Source organism: Bombina bombina, chromosome 6 (genome assembly GCF_027579735.1).
Source record: "Bombina bombina isolate aBomBom1 chromosome 6, aBomBom1.pri, whole genome shotgun sequence".
Classification (NCBI taxonomy): Eukaryota; Metazoa; Chordata; class Amphibia; order Anura; family Bombinatoridae; genus Bombina; species Bombina bombina.
Window position 1 is genome coordinate 76,159,987 of NC_069504.1, and position 15,903 is coordinate 76,175,889.

At 37.4% G+C, this 15,903-nt stretch overlaps 1 protein-coding gene across 1 annotated transcript in view; it reads left to right on the forward strand.

The window, feature by feature from the left end:
- The first annotated feature begins 12,367 nt into the window (after positions 1-12,367).
- The window catches only part of CAMK1D (calcium/calmodulin dependent protein kinase ID), a 782,349-nt gene continuing 778,813 nt past the window's right edge, over positions 12,368-15,903 (forward strand). The window contains exon 1 of the mRNA XM_053716475.1: positions 12,368-13,535. Coding sequence (XP_053572450.1) covers positions 13,444-13,535 — 92 coding nt within the window. The 5' untranslated portion in view covers positions 12,368-13,443. The remainder of the gene's footprint in view (positions 13,536-15,903) is intronic.

Here is a 15,903-nt window from a genome sequence, read left to right on the forward strand (position 1 = left end):
GCTAGCTAACAAATTAACCCTTTCACTTTGCAGAAAATATTAGAATTGTGGTGCACAGCTGCAATTAGCTGCTTTCTAATTACCAAAAACCAATGGCAAAGCCATAAATGTCTGTTATTTCTGAACAAAGATGATCCCAGAAAAGCTTTTACAACCATTTGTGTTATGACTGCACAAGTGGTATGTAAATAATTTCAGTGATAAACTCACAGTTTATAAAAAAAAAAAAAAAAAAAAAAATCTAATATGATTGCATTTGATGGCATGAAATATACCAAAATGGACATAGAGCAATACTTTGGGTTGTCTTCTAAAAATATATATAGCTTTGATATGATATAAATAATAAAAATCAAGGCTCTATTTAAACAGTGATAGCAAAAAGGCTTAAATTAGCAAGTAGCAAAGGGTTAAGCGTAATGAATGAAATCTGAGACTGGCAAACACAGCACCAGTTAGAGAGGAAATAGGTGGTAGAGGGGGGACAGTGTGAAAGTAATGTGAGAGAAATTGCAGGGCATTGGGGAAGTAAGATATATGTAGAAATGCTTAAGGCAGTGTTTTTCAACCAGTGTGCCGTGGCACACTAGTGTGCCGTGAGAGATCCTCAGGTGTGCCACGGCAGACTGACAACAGTGTGACATATTTTTTAAACTTTGCTTGTTTTTTACTCCCAGCGCAGGGGTAGTTTGTAAAAGGCATGGCATAACAGCATAATACATACAGTATGTGTGTGTTTGTGTGTATGTGTATATATATATGCTGTATTAGGCTACAATGTGTGATTTTTTTTTAAATTTTGGGATGGTGGTGTGACACAGAATTTTTTAATGTAAAAAAGTGTGCCACGGCAAAAAAAAAGGTTAAAAATCACAGGCTTAAGGGACATATTTTGGGATTGAGAAAGAGACAGATGAGGGGATTGAATTAAAGCAGAGAGGGGAAAGGAAGGGTGAGACAGAGACAAGGATAAAAGAGAGACAGGGGTGTTTCTCCTCCCCTGTGTAACTCTCTTATGGTATGTGAATAGAGTCCCTATACATCTGTAACACTATTCACTGCTTTCTGGTGTTTCTCCTCTCCTCTGTGACTCTCTTATGGTATGTGAATAGAATCCATGTACATGTGTAACACTATTCACTGCTTTCCGGTGTTTTTCTTCCCCTGTGTAACTCTCTTATGGTATGTGAATAGAATCCATGTACATGTGTAACACTATTCACTGCTTTCCGGTGTTTTTCTTCCCCTGTGTAACTTTCTTATGGTATGTGAATAGAGTCCCTGTACATCTGTAACACTATTCACTGCTTTCTGGTGTTTCTCTCCTGTGTAACTCTCTTATGGTGTGTGAATAGAGTCCCTGTACATCTGTAACACTATTCACTACTTACTGGTGTTTCTCCTCTCCTCTGTGACTCTCTTATGGTATGTGAATAGAGTACCTGTACATGTGTAACACTATTCACTGCTTTCTGGTGTTTTTCTTCCCCTGTGTAACTCTCTTATGGTATGTGAATAGAGTACCTGTACATTTGTAACACTATTCACTGCTTTCTGGTGTTTCTCCACTCCTGTGTAACTCTCTTATGGTATGTGAATAGAGTCCCTGTGCATCTGTAACACTATTCACTGCTTTCTGGTGTTTCGCCTTTCCTGTGTAACTCTCTTAAGGTGTGTGAATAGAGTCCCTGTACATATGTAACACTATTCACTGCTTTACAGTGTTTTTCCTCCCCTGTGTAACTCTCTTATGGTGTGTAAATAGAGTCCCTGTACATCTGTAACCCTATTCACTGCTTTATGATGTTTCTCTCCTGTGTAACTCTCTTATGGTATGTGAATAGAGTCCCTGTACATCTGTAACACTATTCACTACTTACTGGTGTTTCTCCTCTCCTCTGTGACTCTCTTATGGTATGTGAATAGAGTACCTGTACATTTGTAACACTATTCACTGATTTCTGGTGTTTCTCCTCTCCTGTGTAACTCTCTTATGGTATGTGAAGAGAGTCCCTGTACATCTGTAACACTATTCACTGCTTTCTGGTGTTTCCCCTCTCCTATGTAACTCTCGTATGGTATGTGAATAGAGTCCATGTACATCTGTAACACTATTCACAGCTTTCTGGTGTTTCTTCTCTCCTGTGTAACTCTCTTATGGTATGTGAATAGAGTCCCTGTACATCTGTAACACTATTCACAGCTTTCTGGTGTTTCTTCTCTCCTGTGTAACTCTCTTATGGTATGTGAATAGAGTCCCTATACATCTGTAACACTATTCACTGCTTTCTGGTGTTTCCCCTCTCCTGTGTAACTCTCTTATGGTATGTGAATAGAGTTCCTGTACATCTATAACATTATTCACTGCTTTCTGCTGTTTCTTCTTTCCTGTGTGACTCTCTTATGGTATGTGAATAAAGTCCCTGTAGATCTGTAACACTATTCATTGCTTTCTGCTTTTTCTCCCTTGCTGTGCAACTCTCTTATGGTATGTGAATAGAATCCCTGTACATCTGTAACACTATTCACTGCTTTCTGGTGTTTCTCCTCTCCTCTGTGACTCTCTTATGGTATGTGAATAGAGTCCCTGTACATCTGTAACACTATTCACTGCTTTCTGGTGTTTCTCCTCTCCTGTGTGACTCTCTTATGGTATGTGAATAGAGTCCCTGTACATCTGTAACACTATTCACTGCTTTCTAATGTTTCTTCTCTCCTGTGTAACTCTCTTATGTTATGTGAATAGAGTCCCTGTATATCTGTAACACTATTCATTGTTTTCTGGTGTTTCTTCTCTCCTGTGTTACTCTCTTATGTTATGTGAATAGAGTCCTTGTACATCTGTAACACTATTCACTGCCTTCTGGTGTTTCTCCTTTCCTGTGTAACTCTCTTAAGGTGTGTGAATAGAGTCCCTGTACTTCTGTAACACTATTCAGTGCTTTCTGGTGTTTCTCCTCTCCTGTGTGACTCTCTTATGGTATGTGAATAGAGTCCCTGTACATTTGTAACACTATTTACTTCTTTCTGGTGTTTCTTTGCTGTGTAACTCTCTTATGGTATGTGAATAGAGTCCCTGTATATCTGTAACAATATTCACTGCTTTCTGATGTTTCTCCTCTCCTGTGTAACTCTCTTATGGTATGTGAATAAAGTCCCTGTACATCTGTAACATTATTCACTGCTTTCTGGTGTTTCTTCTCTCTTATGTGAGTCTCTTATGTTATGTGAATAGAGTCCCTGTACATCTGTAATACTATTCACTGCTTTCTGCTGTTTCTCCCCTGCTGTGTAACTCTCTTATGGTATGTGAATAGAATCCCTGTACATCTGTAACACTATTTACTGCTTTCTGGTGTTTCTCCTCTCCTGTGTAACTCTCTTATGGTATGTGAATAGAGTCCCTGTACATCTGTAACACTATTCACTGCTTTCTGGTGTTTCTCCTCTCCTCTGTGACTCTCTTATGGTAAGTGAATAGAGTCCATGTACATATGTAACACTATTCACTGCTTTCTGGTGTTTCTCCTCTCCTGTGTGACTCTTTTATGGTATGTGAATAGAGTCCCTGTACACCCTTAACACTATTCACTGATTTCTGGTGTTTCTTCTCTCCTGTGTAAATCTCTTATGGTGTGTGACTAGAGTCCCTGTATATCTGTAACACTATTCACTGCTTTCTGGTGTTTCTTCTCTCCTGTGTTACTCTCTTATGGTATGTGTATAGAGTCCCTGTACATCTGTAACACTATTCACTGCTTTCTGTTGTTTCTCCTTTCCTGTGTAACTCTCTTAAGGTGTGTGAATAGATTCCCTGTACATCTGTAACACTATTCACTGCTTTTTGGTGTTTCTCCTCTCCTGTGTAACTCTCTTATGGTGTGTAAATAGAGTCCCTGTATATCTGTAACACTATTCACTGCCTTCTGGTGTTTCTATCCTGTGTAACTCTCTTATGGTATGTGAATAGAGTCCCTGTACATCTGTAACACTATTTACTGCTTTCCAGTGTTTTTCCTCCCCTTTGTGACTCTCTTATGGTATGTGAATAGAGTCCCTGTACATCTGTAACACTATTCACTGCTTTCTGGTGTTTCTCCTCTCCTGTGTAACTCTCTTATGGTATGTGAATAAAGTCCCTGTACATCTGTAACACTATTCACTGCTTTCTGGTGTTTCTTCTCTCCTTTGTAACTCTCTTATGGTATGTGAATAGAGTCCCTATACATCTGTAACACTATTCACTGCTTTCTGGTGTTTCTCTCCTGTGTAACTCTCTTATGGTATGTGAATAGAGTCCCTGTACATTTGTAACACGATTCACTGCTTTCTGGTGTTTCTTCTCTCCTGTGTAACTCTCTTATGGTATGTGAATACAGTCCCTGTACATCTGTAACACTATTCACTGCTTTCTGTTGTTTATCCTCTCCTGTGTAACTCTCTTATGGTATGTGAATAGAGTTCCTGTACATCTGTAACACTATTCAGTGCTTTCTGGTGTTTCTCCTCTCCTGTGTAACTCTCTCATTGTATGTGAATAGAGTCCCTGTACATATGTAACACTATTCACTGCTTTCTGGTGTTTCTTCTCTCCTGTGTAACTCTCTTATGGTATGTGAATAGAGTACCTGTACATCTGTAACACTATTCACTGCTTTCTGGTGTTTCTCCTCTCCTCTGTGACTCTCTTATGGTATGTGAATAGAGTCCCTGTACATATGTAACACTATTCTCCTCTCCTGTGTGACTCTCTTATGGTAAGTGAATAGAGTCTTAAATGTATAGCTGTCTTATGACACAGCTTCAACCTCCTCCAACTGTTACTGTCTGTTTATCTTATCTCAACCTGACCTGACCAGAATCTAACTTTCCAATTGGTCTTTTAAACTGTATTTGATTTAATAATCAACTAATTTACTGGACCCAGATGACACTATGCTAATTTAATAGGGCCTAACAGGGAAACCTACGTCCCCCATAACGAAGTACATGTATCAGAAATATTGCCCCCTTTAGATTGCAAAATAGAGCGTTTATGAGTGCACTAACAGCTCCTTTTAGTGAAGAAGCTAGAACATTAACTTTGATTCATTATCTTAAAATAAATAAACAAATCAAAGCAGGATATCTTTGAGAATATTTACAAAAGAAAAACTGATTATCTGTATGACACACACTGGAATCTGCAAACAAAAATCACTGGTAGCAGCACTCCAGTATTCCTGGTCGATAGCAGGATACGTCGGCATCAGTTGGGGGTACTGCTCAGTGCAGGCTCCAAATTTTTTTTTTTTTTTTAAATATAGGCTTGAAAAAGGCCCTTATACTGGCTGGAACATGTAGCTTTCTTTATTATTTTGTGGCTTGCTATATGATTTATGTAGCCTGCACTGAGCGGTATCCCCAACTGATGCCGACTGATTGTCTTATTTTGTAAGTGAGGCAATTAAGCTAAGAATTATACAAGAATTGAACAAGGATTAGACAAAGGACAAGATGCTAGACAAGTACTCTTGTAATATTGTGTTTTATGTATTTCACTGTCTCTCTTTTTGCAAAATGTTCCATATCCTCATGTTCCTATTCGTTACCTCTTGTCTATTCAACAAACTATATTTTTCATTTACTCCTTCCCCATTGCCACCTACTACATTCATCGGCCCATCCCTTTTATCCTTACCTCACTTCTGCTCTTATGAACTTCATACATTCCTAAACTCTCTCTCACCCCCCTGCTCTACATTCCAAAGACACTTTCAATACTGCAAATCTGTATCTCATCTTATGTCCCTTTCCCTCTTACTCATACTAACTGCTGGTAATATATCCCCCAATCCTGGTCATCCCCCACAACTTCCCAAAATCACCCACCCATGTATGGCTTGCCTTCGACCTAAACACCAGAACCTTGGAAACCTTATCCAAGTTCCACTTCAGCCACACCCCAAAGCCTGGAAACAGGCAAGGAGGTGGTGTAGGTATTTTACTTCCCTCTAGTTGCACCTTTCAACAAATACAACCCATCTCTTCCCTCACATTTTATTTCTTTGAAACCCACATGATTCACTTATTCTCTCCTCTCTCTATACATGTTGTGGATATATATTGCCCACCTGGGTTCTCAACTCAATTTCTCGATCATTTTGCATCCTGGCTACCTTATTTCCTCTCCTCAGACATCCCTGCCCTCGTTCTTGGGGATTTTAACCTCCCTGTTGACAATCTTGCTACCCCTGCAGCAAAACAACTTCTCCAGCTTACTTCCTTTTACGATCTGTCACTATGGTCCAACTCTCTCACTCACCCAAGATGGACGCTCCCTTGATCTGATTTTCAGCTATTGATGCACTCTCTCAAACTTCACAAATCCCTCCTTTCCTCTTTCTTACCATCATCTCCTCACTTGTAAGATCACAGCACTTCCTACTGATTACCTCCTTCTAACCCCCACACCAAACTCCACAAGAGCATTAAGCCACTTGATTGGCAACATCTTTCCAACTCTCTCAAGCCTTTGCTCTCTTCCATCTCATCCTTTTCCTGCCCTGACCAATCTATCTATCGCTATAATTCCACTCTTACAGTGGTCATTGACAATTTGGCACAACCTTCCATAATTTAAAAGTTACACACTCATCCTCAGCCCTGGCATACTCCTCTGACACGCTATCTACATAGATGTTCCCTTACTGCTGGGCAACCCTGGAGAAAATCTTGTTGTTCAGCTGATTTCCTTCATTACAAGTTCATCTAAAACTCCTACTTTTCTGCCCTTAACTTCTCCAAGCAGGATTACTTCTCTAGTCTTATAAGATTTTGCCACCACTAAACCAAAAAAATTGATTCCATTAGAAATGAAATCATCTCTCAACACATTACCAATCTCCAACTCCCTCAAACGATCACCAATGTCCAAAACCCACAAAGCCTGAGGAAGAAGTTTCTGCCCTTGTATCCTACTCTCACCTCACTACCTGTCCCATTGATCACATCCCCTCACAACTACTGCCCTCCCTCTCTCCTACTCTTACTCCTATCCTCACACATATTTTTAATCTCTTCCTCAGCACTTGTATATTTCCCTCATCCCTTAAACATGCACTAATTACACATATCCTCAAAAATCTACTCTCAATCCATCATCCCCATCCAGCTACTGCCCTATTTCCCTACTCCCTGTTACCTCAAAACTTCTGGAAAGGCTTGTATATACACATTTATCACATTCCTCACAATAAACTCCCTCCTTGATCCATTGCAATCTGGATTTCACCCCAACACCCCTCAGAAACTACAATCATTAAGGTTACTAATGACCTTAACAAGAAAATTATGGAGGAGCGCTCAAGCTGAAGGTGTATAGAAGAAAAAAATTAAACACATATAGAGTAAACAATAAAAAAGTGGCAATGCCAATTTATTAAAAAACTGTAGATGCAAAAGCAATGAAACTAATAGTTGAAATAAGATATTCTAATAACGGACGTCTCCGATATATATAGAGTAACAATAATAAAGTAAAGGCTAAAAAAATGAAGTTGCCACCACAGTAAGAAAAAATAGTCTCTTTGGAGAATTAACCACCAAGATGTAATGAATAATAAAGTCCCCAATAAATATTCACTGGTTGCGAAATCTCAGCATATTAGGGTGACGGGTATCTTTTACCTTACTCCTCCGGACACCGTTCCGAATCGATCGGCTTTCAGGGCTCCACACCTCCGTAGAGGCGCACACGTGACTAATGACATCACAAAAAGTAGGCGCTGTCTTTAGTGTAGCGATCCTATTGGTCAGGACCGTCCTTGCAGCGGAAAAGCTTTACCAGCCGCTTGTAGTAAGGAAAAAGTATCCGCTCTTTAGTGCAGTTTGCATGCAGGATACCTGTGGTCCGGTGAAGGTAATGATCTCTGTAGACTCGGATTCCTCCGTAACCTTATCAGACTTCTCGTATGCTTTAATAAGAATGTCCAACAGAACAATGATGTCTCTGCCTCAATTCACAAAAGTGAACAATATATCCTCCTTTAGATGGAAATAAAGAACAACGGCAACTGTAATTATCAACGTGTTTCTCCCTCTTACAGGGCTTTTTCAAGATGAGTTTTTTGTAGTCACAGCCTTCCTTTATACGATGAGCCAGGTTCCTTATTGGTCAACCCAGATTAATTGATATTAAAGGTGGTTTCTATGCAAATGAAGTGGTATTGGCCACACTGTGGGCAACAATGTTAAAACCATAACATATAAATTATCAAAAATAGGTGATAAAGTGTAGCGATTTAAATGTTCATAAATATTTTAAAAGACACATAAATCTTGCAAATAGCGAGTGAAACCTTAACAAATCATGTGGCATTACTGCCAAATCCTATAAGACATTAGTAAATAATTACAGCAGACAGGGAATCCCTATACGCTGAGTGGTTCATATCCTAAAATTATACTAGTGAAAAAAAGAAGAAAGAAAGAACGAATAATTCATAAGATCATCAAGTGAAGTGATATTTTAATCTAATAGAAATTGTGAGATATCCAATTCTGAATTCAAACCAGCAGGATATAGGGTATCATACTTATATATGTATTCTGCCTCCTTTAGACGTAAGATCTTATCTATATCCCCTCCCCTCCAATTACATTTTATATGTTTTATTCCCCAATACTTCAAATCCTTTGTTCTCCCATTGTGAACCTCTTTAAAGTGTTTGTAGAGTCTTGTGTCTTCTACCTTTTTCTCTATACAAAGGAGGTGCTCTCTGATTCTGTCTCTTATCATCCTTTTAGTCTCTCCAAAATATATCAGATTGCATGTGCACTATAATATGTATATGACCCCTTTGGTTGTACACCTAATGAGGTCCTTTATTGGAACTTCTTCCCCTGTCGGGGGGATTATTAGTGAGCATTTTTTGCAACTGTGTTGACAGGCTTTGCACGAATAGCATGGAAAGAAGCCAGAAACCTTATTTCCAGACAGATCTTTATGTGTTTGAGCCTGTCCCTTATTGTCCTGAAATGTACTAGGTGCTAGCATTAGTTTCAAATTTTTTGACTTCCTAAATATAAGTTTGGGTCTAGATGCAAGTTTCTCCCCTATAACGGGGTCTGCCTGTAATATTTGCCAGTGTCTATTTAGAATCTTCCTCATTGTACCATGATCGTTACTATAATCAGTAATGAAAGGAGTGTCAATTATGTCTTTTTTAACCTCAGTGTGTTTCTGTTTATACATTGTTGCCCACAGTGTGGCCAATACCACTTCATTTGCATAGAAACCACCTTTAATATCAATTAATCTGGGTTGACCAATAAGGAACCTGGTTCATCGTATAAAGGAAGGCTGTGACTACAACAAACTCATCTTGAAAAAGCCCTGTATGAGGGAGAAACGCGTTGATAATTACAGTTGCAGTTGTTCTTTATTTCCATCTAAAGGAGGATATATTGTTCACTTTTGTGAATTGAGACAGAGACTGTCCTTGTTCTGTTGGACATTCTTATTAAAGCATACGAGAAGTCTGATAAGGTTACGGAGGAATCTGAGTCTACAGAGATCACTGTCTTTAAGGCTGTTACAGAGCATAGCCGTGGAGCTATTACCTTCACCGGACCACAGGTATCCTGCGTGCAAACTGCACTAAAGAGCGGATACTTTTTCCTTACTACAAGCGGTTGGTAAAGCTTTTCCGCTGCAAGGACAGTCCTGACCAATAGGATCGCTACACTAAAGACAGCGCCTACTTCTTGTGACGTCATTAGTCACGTGTGCGCCTCTACGTAGGTGTGGAGCCCTGAAAGCCGATCGATTCGGAACAGTGTCCAGAGGAGTAAGGTAAAAGATACCCGGTCACCATAATATGCTGAGATTTCGCAACCAGTGACTATTTATTGGGGACTTTATGATTCATTACATCTTGGTGGTTAATTCTCCTAAGAGACTGTTTTTTCTTCCTGTGGTGGCAACTTCATTTTTTTAGCCTTTACTTTATTATTACTACTCTATATATATCAGACACGTCCGTTATTAGAATATCTTATTTTAACGATTAGTTTCATTGCTTTTGCAGCTATAGTTTTTTAATAAATTGGCATAGACACTTTTTTATTGTTTACTCTATATGTGTTTAATTTTTTTTCTTCTATACACCTTCAGCTTGAGCGCTCCTCCATCATTTTCTTGTTATTTCTTGCTCTTTCCTATTGTCCTATTGTGAGGGACATATAGGTTTTGGGGAGTATGGTGGTTCTTCAGCGCACACTACTTTACACATGTGTTTTACTAATGACCTAATTACAGAAAAATCAAAAGGCCACTTGTCTCTGTTAATCCTTCTTGATCTGTCTACAGCTTTTGACACGGTTAACCACACTTTCTTGCTCCTAATCCTCTAATCCTTCAGCATCTGCAACACAGCCCTCTTGTGGCTCTCATCTTACCTGTCTAACTGGACCTTTAGTGTAACCTTCTCTGGCACATCCTCTGACCCTTTACCACTTTCTCTTCTCAATTTATACATCATCCTTAGGTTCCTTAATACAGTCCCATGGGTTTCAATATAATTTGTATGCTGATGATACCAAAATCTACATCTCTGTACCAGACCTATCCCCTTCCTTACTAATTTGTGTCACTAACTGTCTTTCTAATTTATCATCCAGGATATCTTGTCACTACTTTAAGCTAAATCTCTCCAAAAAGGAGCTCCTTATTTCCCCCCTTATTACAAATTCCTAACCCCCCAACATTCTCTAACTGATGATGATAACATCATTGACCCAACCGTGGATGCTCAATGTCTTGGGGTCCCACTTGACTCAGATCTCTCTTTCACTCCCTACATAAAGGGCCAGAGAATGAAATAGAGGGAGGTGAAGACAGCAAAGGAGAAAAAGGGGAAAATAGTGGGGGAGAGACGAGAGAAAGGGGGTGAGGATAATAGGGTAATATTTCACACACACACACATTAGTGAATAAACTCATAAAGTTATATTTTTATGTGCATATATATATATAATAAAATCTAGCTTTTTTTTTATTTAAAAAAATATATATGCTTATAACAAAGCTTTATTGACAAGGCTTTAACACCAGAAGCTGACGTTTGCCATGTCATCTTGCATTCACTTCCTAATCTAACATTTGGACAGAATTTAGTAGCCTACAATTATTTCACATAAAGAAACCCAACTCTGAGAGAAGTCACTTGAATGTGGTCATCTGTTTATAATCAAATTTTCTTTGATTGCAAATTTGATAATAGTATAAAATTGGAAACTTTTTAAAAAGTCATATGCTCTGTCTGAATCACAAAATATTGTTTTGGGGATTAATATACCTTTAAAGAGAATATAGTTTGCCCATTCAACACTGTAAAATTTAAAAATGAAATGTTTGATAGTAAAAACATTATCTTCTAGGTGCAACAGAGAAAATATGTTAGAGTATCATGTCCCTTTTAGTAAAAGTCTTGCAATTGTGTACCTGTGCCTATTAAGGTCAAAGGTTATTATATAATTTCCTTGCTGTGGTTATTAAGAACAAACGTTATATAATTTCCTTGTAGTATTTTTTACATTCTTACATATAAAATACAGTACTGAGTTGGTTTATATTTCCTAACAAATGTAGTCTTGTTTATACTGACTCCTACTGGTCAAAACTGGTAAAAAAAAAACTTAACTAGTACACGCAAGCTTACATGGATGCAATATGCTCTCTACCAAGCTTAGTTGACATAATAATAATAATAATGTTCTTTTTAAGATTTAACAAGGAAAAACTTTGATTTTGTGTTGCTTCTAAAAGGGTCACTTAAAATTTTTTATTTTTTTTTGTTTTAAGAAAAACGTGGTTTGCTGACTAAGATTTGTGTTGCTTTTTGTCTTTTCCACAAATACTTCAGCCAGTTAAAATAAATAGCGTGGTATGATCTTTACACCATATTCTAAATATATAAAGTTTTAATACCTTGCCTAAATTGCTATTATTTCATATGCATCGAGCAGCATTGACTTTGCACGTAGCTTTAACCAGTAATCTTTGGAAAATACTGTTTCACTGAGGGAACAATAATCAGCTAATCATGGAATCTTCTACTTCTAGATTAAACTGAAATGCAAAGGGGATGTTGCTGTTAAAGTTGAAACCACAACAGGCAGCTAATGTCTATTTTAGTTGATCTATTACTTAATATTTTAATCTGATAAACGACGAACTTCTACTTTTTATAAGTAAAGAAAAAGCATAGCTGAGAGGTTCCCTATGTATAATTAATCGCGCTATACATGTTCCGGGGCCGCGCCACCTCCCAGCCGCGTTTAATAAGTGCCTTCATCTCATGCACGTTCCGGGGCCGTGCCGCCGCCTCGCTTGCTTCCCAGTCCCTCTATCCGGCAGAGTCCTTGCAGTCTGGCTGCCGGGATCATTTATATTTTGTCAGAAAGGCTCAGAGCCAAATGCGGCTACTGGACCAGCCCACAGGACAAGAGTCTGCCTGACGTGCGCGGGATTTGCTGCAATGCGAACAATCTCCAGTTAGGCAGCAGGAGGCATCTGTCCAGGATCACTATTTATCCCCATAACGACCGACACTGGTGGGGCTGAGTGTCAGGAGGTACAGCACCGTCCTACCCTGCAAGTCTGCACTGCTGCTAGAGGGAGGTAAGCGCATGCTCACCCCACCCTGGGTAACAGTGCCCCAATACTGTGAGCTGCATCATAGCATGCCACCCTGCACCTTGGTACTGCACTCTTCCAGAGGTCACAGCTGTCTGAGCCTGTAGCTGTGTACAGCAGCAAGTTTTCATACTCAAGTTGGCACTTTACTGCTGCTGACTTCAAAGCAGACTGGCACTGGTATTGTTTAAGTGCACTAGGGGGCTGTGTGTGCCAGGGCTAGCAGCAGGTAGATCATCATTCCAGCCTGCAACTCAACACCTCAAGCTTATTGCTGCACTGCTCATATAGGGAGGTCAGATCCAGCTCCCACTAGGGTAAACTGCACAGTGAGTTGTATGAGCCAGGACTGTAGCAGCATCCTACACTCCAAAGCTGCACAGGCACCATCTAATACTACCCATGTGCTGTATGCAGAGGGTAAGCTCCTCAGTGCACTGTGTGTAGCAGCCATAGTAGCATCTGCCCACTGCAACACCCACTGCACTACTCCTCGGGTCACAGCAGGCTCCCACTGAGTGTCTCCTCCCTGCAGATCATCTCTCAGCAGCACAACACTGGATCAAGGAGAAGCACAGGGCAAGCTGACCATCTGCAGTGAAGAAAGTACATGACTGACACCCTCCTTGTCAGAAGAGACTGCTTTGCTAATATTTAGTGGTTGGGCAAACAGGAAGTCTGTAAAAAAACAGGAATTGAGATATAGACAAGGGGCTGCCACAGCTAACTTTGCCAGATCTGTGGTGTATTGCTTGGTGCCAGCCATGGCTCGGGAAAACGGAGAGAACAGCACCACTTGGAAAAAGCAGGTGGAGGATGTGAAGAAGATGTTTGAGTTCAGGGAGGTCCTGGGCACGTAAGTACTGTTTTGTGTGCAGGAGGGATATTTGGGGCGGCTGGCAAGTTATTGTATTATGGAAGGTGGTGACAGCCCTTTCATGAAACATAATAGGGGTATTTCACTTTCTGTGTTTCTAATAAATGTATAAAATATGCGGCAGCACCATCAGATATGAGAAAATGTTATTATTAATGTAGTGAAAGTGAGATGGAAACATAATGGCAAGTGAAGATGGGTGACAATGCCAAGAAGCTGGTGCTGACAATTCAAAGTCAAGACAATAGTTTTGTGACATTAAAATGTTTAAAATCTGTGAAATTCAGCAGAGGTGAAGATCGACATACAGCGTGACAGTGACTAATGCAGGGTAATAAATGTGGGCTTTCAAATGTAATTATCAGCGTAAGAGATAATTGTATCTATACAATACTACAACAAATGTGTGTAATGTTACACCCATCTACACTAAGTGCAAATATAATAGCAGTCTACATAAGAAGGAGGATAACTAGTATTTTGTAATTTAGATTATAATATATATATATATGTATGTATGTATGTATGTATGTATGTGTGTATATATATATATATATATATATATATATATATATATATATATATATATATATATACATACATACATACATACATACATATTTATTTATACATACACATATACTTACATACAATTATACATACATAGTCATACATATTTATACATACACATATACTTACATACATATTTATACATACACATATACATACACATACATACATATTTATACATACACATATACATACATACATATTTATACATTCACATATACATACATATATACATATATACATACACATATACATACATACATATTTATACATACACATATACATACATATATACATACACACATATACATACACATATACATACATATATACATACACACATATACATACACATATACATACATATATACATACACACATATACATACACATATACATACATACATATTTATACATACATATTTATACATACATACATACATACATACACATACATACATATTTATACATACACATATACATACATACATACATACATACACATACATACATATTTATACATACACATATACATACATACATATATACATACACATACATACATATTTATACATACACATATACATACATATATACCTACACATACATACATATTTATACATACACATATACATACATATATACATACACATACATACATATTTATACATACACATATACATACATATATACCTACACATACATATTTATACATACACATATACATACATACATATTTATACATGCACATATACATACATACATATTTATACATACACATATACATACATATATACATACACATACATACATATTTATACATACACATATACATACATATATACATACACATACATACATATTTATACATACACATATACATACATATATACCTACACATACATACATATTTATACATACACATATACATACATATATACCTACACATACATACATATTTATACATACACATATACATACATATATACATACACATACATACATATTTATACATACACATATACATACATATATACCTACACATACATATTTATACATACACATATACATACATACATATTTATACATGCACATATACATACATACATATTTATACATACACATATACATACATATATACATACACATACATACATATTTATACATACACATATACATACATATATACATACACATACATACATATTTATACATACACATATACATACATATATACCTACACATACATACATATTTATACATACACATATACATACATATATACATACACATACATACATATTTATACATACACATATACATACATATATACATACACATACATATTTATACATACACATATACATACATATATACATACACATACATACATATTTATACATACACATATACATACATATATACCTACACATACATACATATTTATACATACACATATACATACATATATACATACACATACATATTTATACATACACATATACATACATACATATTTATACATGCACATATACATACATATATACATACACATACATACATATTTATACATGCACATATACATACATACATATTTATACGATTGATTAAATACCAGCTAAAGGTTATAATCTAGATAGCTAATAGGTAATAAATCGACCACTTTTAAAATTGTGGTGGTCCATTTAGTGCCCGGTAATCTAATATATTAGTATATCCAATAAACAAGACATCATAGTAGATTATAGCCAGCACAAACCTATTTCAAGCTAGTAAC